The sequence below is a fragment of the Lampris incognitus genome, unplaced genomic scaffold (genome assembly GCF_029633865.1).
Source record: "Lampris incognitus isolate fLamInc1 unplaced genomic scaffold, fLamInc1.hap2 scaffold_252, whole genome shotgun sequence".
NCBI classification, from domain to species: Eukaryota; Metazoa; Chordata; class Actinopteri; order Lampriformes; family Lampridae; genus Lampris; species Lampris incognitus.
In genome coordinates, this window is record NW_026611210.1 from 66,328 (window position 1) to 74,284 (window position 7,957).

The 7,957-nt window shown below is 48.4% G+C and overlaps 1 protein-coding gene across 1 annotated transcript; it reads left to right on the forward strand.

The window, feature by feature from the left end:
* The first annotated feature begins 1,264 nt into the window (after positions 1-1,264).
* Positions 1,265-4,577, forward strand: LOC130133233 (ferritin, middle subunit). Its single transcript, XM_056301959.1, has 4 exons — positions 1,265-1,569; positions 2,910-3,056; positions 3,576-3,701; positions 4,105-4,577. Exons 1-4 carry the CDS (start codon positions 1,468-1,470, stop codon positions 4,258-4,260), a joined length of 531 nt encoding a protein of 176 aa, XP_056157934.1. The 5' UTR covers positions 1,265-1,467; the 3' UTR covers positions 4,261-4,577.
* The last annotated feature ends 3,380 nt before the right edge of the window (positions 4,578-7,957 follow it).

The following is a 7,957-nucleotide window of genomic DNA, read 5'->3' on the forward strand; positions in this document are numbered from 1 at the left end:
TTGAAAAAGAAAAAAAAACAGTTTTTTTGTACTATTGTAAGTGGCTATTTTCTTGCCCGGTGCGGGATTCGATACGGGGTGTACTGCACCACAAGGCGACATCGCTAACCGCTCGGCTAAAGGGTCAGGATCATCAGCTAGGGGCTAATGTGTGTTATTAGTAGTTTACACTAACATTTATTTCTGATTTTTCCTAATTTAGTGGCCAACGGATCCCTATTTTAGTTCAAACAGCCACCCTCGTACTGCACTCCGCCCCCTCCCGAAGACAGCGCTGCCAATTATCGCTGCTTCATCGAGTCCGGCCATAGTCGGTTCTGACGAGACCGGGGCGCGAACCCCCGGTCCCCGGTGGGCAACTGCATCGACACTAAAGCCGATGCTTAGACCGCTACACCACCGCGGACCCTCATAAAAAAACAGATTCTAAAGATTTTTTTTTTAAATTTCAAAAGCCAAAAGTGGCCCCAAATTGAAGAATAACCCAAATATTCTTCAAATTTGATTTTTTTTTTCAGGGACAAGAGCAGTCTTACTGAAGTGTTCTATGTTGTCTCATGAAAGGCAATAAAACTTAACCGCTGTGTTTTCAATCGCACTGCCAATGATAATCGATCATACTGTAGTGAAATCGGGGGGGGGGGGGGGCAACCACAGGAGCTGCTGTGGCCGGGAAACGAACCCGTGTCGCCCGCATCGCAGGAAACATCGCTAACCGCTAGACTAAAGAGTCAGACTCGCCAACCAGCGGCCAGCGGTCATGATGTCTCAGTCAATCGGCCACGTACAGGGTTCAAATTTGTCCATGAACTTCTGTCGCATTTCGATCCCAATTCCGCCTCACCCACGTGCTCTTCGCTGACGACTGCAGGAACGAGTTTTTGGGGGTTTTTGTTTTTTCCAAATTTCCTCCATATGAAGTAACCTGTCAGATAAAGGCCAATTTCGAGCTCTCTGGATATAGCACACTGACTTACATTGCGGCCTATTGTGCAACTTAATTCTCTCATTGCTTTCGAATCCTTTATTTTTACTGTTCTGTAAAACATTAGCGAGCTCGATGACCCAGGTCTCCTCAGAAAATAACCCTTTACTGGATTCCGTCATAGCGTCTTCGTGTCATGTGACTCGGAGTTTCCCGATTGGCCGGTTTTCACAAACGGCCCGCCCATTTCCTGTCGACTCGTGACGTGGTTGGCCACGGCAACGAAAGCGCGACGTCACTCACAGGCGTCGGGCGTATAAATACGGCGCAAGCTCCCGTCCGCCTCACACGCTGACCAGGGGGTTCTTGCTTCAACAGTGCTTGAACGGAACTCCAGATCTTCACCCCGCTCCTTTGTTTCATCCGGGAAGATTTTTTTTTTCTCCCCCGCTTAAACACTACAACTTAAATCCGCTTCAAACTCTATATTTTTTTTTACACCGTTTCGTTTTTGATAAGAAAACCAAGCAAAACCAGCCGAAATGGAGTCCCAGGTGCGTCAGAACTACCACCGCGACTGCGAGGCCGCCATCAACCGGATGGTCAACATGGAGCTGTATGCGTCCTACACCTACACCTCCATGGTAAGGAGAACCGTCCTGTTAATGTGGGAATACCAGGGGGGAGGAGGGAGGGAGGGGGTAACATAAAATGATGCGCAGCCTTCACCTCTCCATGTGCCGTCGTTTAACGTGAGGCTTTAGGCTCAAAAGAAATGGCCTCACTTGTGTTGCCTAAAGACAATGGGGCTGTTCTCTAGCAGCAGCCCACCCAGCGCCACGTCTCGCCGGTTGCTTGTGGCTGGCTGGCTGGCCCCCTGGCTGCTTGCTGCCTGGCTTGCTGGCTGGCTGGCTGGCTGGTGCTGGATGGGCCAGCACAGCTTATCTTGTCCACAGCCAGACGGGGAAACTGCTGCGTCATGGTCGGCTTGCGTCTCCACTATTTAGACCCCCCCCCTGCTGTTTAAAAACAACCAGACCGGCCAAGTCGGGTCAAATATTGACTCATAAGACTGTGCTGCCATTGCTCCGTAAAACGTACAGCCGCAGCTAGGCTCTAAATGAGGCGCATGTACAGAAATGGCCGCGTTTATTATGACGGAGCAAGGTGCCCAGCGGGGCCTGCGTGGCGTATAACGCCGCCATGGACGTGAGAACTGCCCAGTCATGGTCGGTCGGTCTGCTAACATGGCGTGAACAACGCAGTTTCGAGCAGAGTGGCCGTCGGTGATTGGCTAGCTGACGAGGAAGGCGTGGCTTATCTGCCCCCACAAACGAAACAAAACGCTGCGTCATGATTGGGTTGCGCTTTTAACTCCAGCCACTCTGCAGGCGATATAACCAATGGTCACATAATGCCCCCCCACGTAATGACTGGCGAGGGGCCAAACGTGTGCTAACATGGCGTGAACAACGCAGTTTCGAGCACATTGGCCGTCGATGATTGGCTAGCTGACGAAGAAGGCGTGGCTTATCTGCCCCCACAAACGAAACAAAACGCTGCATCATGGTTGGGTTGCGCTTTTAACTCCAGCCACTCTGCAGGCGTTATAACCAATGGTCACATAATGACCCCCAGTTAACGACTGGCGAGGGGCCAAACCACGGTTTCTGTTACGTTTCTGCTTAAAAGCAGAAGCATCAAGTTGACAGTTTAAAAAAAAAAAACATCCATGTGAACCAATTCCTCCCTGGGTATCTCAATCAATCAATCAGGTTGCATTTTATATAGGGCTTTTCCAGCTGCAGCAGCTTACCTGTGGTTTGGTTAGACTTTTAAATAAAAACCAGCATCAAGTTCTGAGTTGGTACTCCTCTCGTTGCGTTGGCTCTCTGTTTGGCGAGTCCCGGGCTGGGCGCCTACTTGGTTTTTTTGCTGCATAATGGATAGTGTTTAGTAATCGCTGTTATCACTCCTCCCTCAGGCCTTCTATTTCTCCCGGGATGATGTGGCCCTGCCCGGTTTTGCCCATTTCTTCAAGGAGAACAGCCATGAGGAGAAGGAGCATGCAGAGAAGCTGCTGTCCTTCCAAAACAACAGAGGAGGACGCATCTTCCTCCAGGACATCAAGGTTAGTGAGGAGTCTTGACATGCCCCTTATCTCACTGTGTGTGGGCTGGGGATACTTACCTTGGCAGATGCTCAGCACGACATCCCTTTATGCATGCTCAATAATCCAGGTAAGGAAATCACAGAAAGTTGAACCGGTTCATCTGGACACGGGGTTTATTGTTTCTCTCACAATAAACTTGTCCGTATAAACTGATTCAACTTTCTGTGACCTCAGCAAGATTTGTAGTGTTTTTTTTTTTTTTTGCTGATAATCATCTCTGTGAAAGTTGGCCATCATGACACACACTCTTGCCTTGTTTTGTCATCAGAAAAGAAGAAATGCAGCAAAACTCCCACGTTGTACAAAGAAATATCTTCTAGATAAGGGATTATGCAGAAAGTGTTCTGTCTGTAACTATTTGTATGGTGTTTAGTAGCATGCTGATCTGGAACATAGACTTTGATCACCTGTTATGACTGCAAGGCTTAACGTAGTGAGTGTTCAACCTTATGTGATTGTACCTTCTTCCCTTGGTAGAAACCGGAGCGTGATGAGTGGGGTAGTGGACTGGAGGCCATGCAGTGTGCCCTGCAGCTGGAGAAGAACGTCAACCAGGCCCTGCTTGATCTGCACAAATTGGCCTCTGAGCATGTTGACCCCCATGTTAGTATATAAAGTCCTACTCTGAGGTTTTCATTGTTTGAGAAATAAAGTGTGAAGTTTGTTTTTTTTTGGGGGGGGGGGTTATGTACAGTCATGGCTCTCACTGTGAAAATAGAATTGGTTGACTTACTGAAATATTGTAGTAATTGAAGGGGCTTAATCACATTTTTTGAATTAAATAATCCCTGTATACACTCACTGGAATGAGAATCACTCAAAATTATCAGTTTTTTTTGTTATCAACCTTCCTTTTTGAATAATGTTAGTTTTCCTTATTAATATTCCAGTATACATTTTGTCTAGCATTGCTCATGTGCATACACATTTTATAGACTGATCAGAAAATGTAGAGCTAGTTGCATTTGGCCCAAGCCACTAATGTTCACACGTTTTCTGTTCTCAGCTGTGTGACTTCCTGGAGACCCACTACCTGAATGAGCAGGTGGAGGCCATCAAGAAGCTGGGCGACTACATCAGCAACCTCTCCCGCATGGATGCCCACACCAACAAGATGGCAGAGTACCTGTTTGACAAGCATACCATGGGGGGCAAGAGCTAAATTCAAGGCCCATTACCAAGCACTGGGCTGGGGGAGAAGGCTTTAATTGACCCCCCCTGATCTTGACATCAGTTTATATAACCCAAGCCCACCTGTGCATTCAGCCAATAAAGGGTCCATTTGTAATGTGATCTGCTTCAAGTTTAAGTTGGCAATTTACTTTACTGTTCTGTCACTGTTGTTGAACCTTGGAAGTTGGCCATTTGACCAGGTCATGGCGTTTTGTGTCTTCAGCCATCCAAGCCTCTTTCTTCTAACACTTAAACTTAATGGGTTGAAATGAAACGTTCAGATTTCAATAAACATTTTGAGCTGGAGTCTGTGGTGAATGCTCTTTTTTCCCCTAAAATGAAGTCATTTTTCAGCACCGGCTGCTTGCATCGAAATGAGGCCGTGTCTTGAAATGGTAACGCAAACCCACACCAGCGTTTAAGACGGCTGCTTAGATTCGCCTCACGGGCGTTGGGTTAAAAATCTCGCGAGAGTTCAGCAGCTCTAAGGTCACCGTAGCCTCGCCCCCCCCCCGCACGTGAAACCGGAATGCTTCGTTACCGTGACCATTAGCTAGCGTTACAAAGGCCATGCGTACTAGTCACAGGATTGGGGGATGGTTGCAATCGCAGCATTGCAAGGTGGCGAAAGGTGTACAGGTTCGAACCCCCGCGTTACCTCCGGCTCGGTCGGGCGTCCCTGCAGACACCATTGGCCGCGTCTGCAGGTGGGAAGCCGGATGTGGGTATGTGTCCTGGTAGCTCGCTGCACTAGCGCCTCCTCTGGTCGGTCGGGACGCCTGTTTAGGGAAGAGGGGGAACTGGGGGGGGAATAGCGTTCCCCCCCATCCCCGCTGGGGCAGCGACCGGGACGGTTAGGAAGAGTGCGCGAATCCGGATTGGCCGTACACATTGGGGATAATAAAAACAAGGGGGGGGGGCACACAAGCAAATAAAGATTGGTAGTGTTGGAGCTCCATCTAGTGGTCAGAACGTATAACATGCTGATAGTGGCCTTGGCAATGCATATTAGGCCCGTGTGTACGGGTCAGGGGCGGACCTCTGGGACACAGTCTTGCCACCCCATTTATAAATCAGATGATATGTTTTTAAAGTATATTTTATGTACATGCATGGTGAAGGTCAATGAGACCCGCACCAAACTCATCTCAAACAGAAGTCGCCGATTTAGAATCCCCCCTCCCCCTTACAGGGGCGGATCTACAGGGTGGCAAGGGGGTGGCAGCTGCCACGTCTGGGACACAGTCTTGCCACCCCAGGAAAAAATCTCTAGATCCACCACTGGTACAGGTACATAGTAATTGAAATGTTAAAAATAACAAAATGAATGGGATTATAGCGGAATATTGACAGCCCTGTCGCTCGTGTTTCCTGCATGTAGGATCCACCGGAAGATGACTTTTACAAAGCAAAATGATAAAATGAAACTTGAACAGGGTGCCAGCTCGAGTCGTTGATGCTGCAACGTTGCCATCACTGGCCCAGTTTCACAGGCAGAGCAGCAGCAACAGCATCCATTCACACAGATGAATTCTGCAAACCACAAAGCAGCATTTATTTATGAAAAGGTGATGAATCCGCGTCCGTTTTTATACCGTTTCTTTCTTTTCTTTTCAGATCCCCCCCCCTTTTTCTCCCCAACTGTACTTGGCCAATTACTCCACTCTTCCGAGCCGTCCCGGTCGCTGCTCCACCCCCTCTGCCGATCCGGGGAGGGCTGCAGACTACCACGTGTCTCCTCCCATACATGTGGAGTTGCCAGCCGCTTCTTTTCACCTGACAGGGAGGAGTTTCACCAGGGGGACGTAGCGCGTGGGAGGATCACGCTATCCCCCCCTGTTCCCCTCCCCGAACAGGCACCCCGACCGACCGGAGGAGGCGCTAGTGCAGCGACCAGGACACATACCCACATCCGGCTTCCCACCCGCAAGCACGGCTAATTGTGTCTGTAGGGACGCCCGACCAAGCCGGCGGTAACACGGGGATTCGAATCCGCGATCCCCGTGTTGGTAGGCAACGGAATAGACCGCCACGCCACCCGGACGCCCCCTTTCATACGGTTTCTAAAAAGAAACGGAAACGTTCAGGTGACGTCATCACAGGTAAATCTGCGTCTTGGGCAGGGAGCCCACGTGCTCTTCAGATCTACAGAAGTGTAAGCGGTTATTTTGTTGCCCGGTGCAGGATTCGATACGAGGTGTGCTGCACCACAAGGCGACGTCGCTAACCGCTCGGCTAAAGGGTCAGACCCGCTAGCTAGCTAGGGGCTAACGTGTCTTATTAGTAGTTTACAGAAGTAAGTTGTGTGAATTCGGAGCCATATCGGTCAGAGGTCTTCAGCCGAGTTCTTTTAGCCTCGACGGCTTATGGGAGGCGATGGAAAGCGGAGCAGTCTGGTTCGGTTTCAGGCTTAAGATCGAAGCCGCCCATTAAGTTTCGCCTGGTCACGTACAACCGCGGACAGCACGTGTTGTCCCCGAGCTCCGTAACGACATCTTGTGTGCAGGTTAGCAACTTCTATCGCCTTCTTTTAAACACGAGCAGCTATAGCTAACGCTTCCTCAGCCAAACCCGCCGCCGGTCTGAGATACCGCTTCCGCCGAACACCGGAAGTATTACCCATAATCGTTTCCCCGGTGAACCCACCTCCCTCAGGAAACTCGTGGATAGTTCGCCACGCGTAAAATCAAACGCGCATTTGCAACCAATAGGCCTACATCTATAGTAAACCTACACACATATACCGCATCAACGCCTTTACACGAGTGTCCTAAAGCAGTGTTTCTCAACCGGGGGTCCGCGGACCCCTAGTGGTCCGTGGTGTAATTGCAAGGGGTCCGTGAAAATAAAATATCTATAAAAAAAAGATCCTATGACATTTATAGAAATAGGATTATTTTACTCAAATGTGACTGAGACCTTTATCTACCTAAACTATAAAGGGTAACAGGACTTTTTTCTCTAATTACATCTGTTTCACAAGTGTAATTTATTGTATTTTAATAAGAGATCTCGCTCCCGTTTGCATTGTTAAAAGTTACTGCATAAAAATTCTGTTGTTACATATATCTGAAAGTTACTGCATAAGAATTCTGTTTTGTTACATATATCTGAAAGTTACTGAATACATATTCTGTTTTTTTACATATATCTGAAAGCTACTGAATACATATTCTGTTTTGTTACATATATCTGAAAGTTACTGAATACATATTCTGTTTTGTTACATATATCTGAAAGTTACTGAATACATATTCTGTTTTGTTACATATATCTGAAAGTTACTGCATAAGAATTCTGTTTTGTTAACTATATCTAAGTTACAACTGAAAGCTCTTATTTTTGCCCCAAAGAGTGAATAAATGCTATAATGCAATTTAAAATGCAGTTTCTACTGTTTCTATCAAATTGCAACCCCCCTCCCCCAAGATCAGGTGGAGGGGTCCTCAGGGTAGATCAAAAATACGCAGGGGGTCCAGGACCCCCAAAAGGTTGAGAACCACTGTCCTAAAGGAGTTACAGGTGAGAGGGGGGGGGGGACAGTTTCATGGTGAAATGCTGCGCAGATACCCCCCCCCCCCGTTAATGCCCCTACGAGAGACAGCAGACACGGAGATTATTAAACCGAGGCGTGTGCGTGTGCGCGCGCGTGTGAGAGAGAGCGCGCGCGCGAGAAAGAGAGAGAG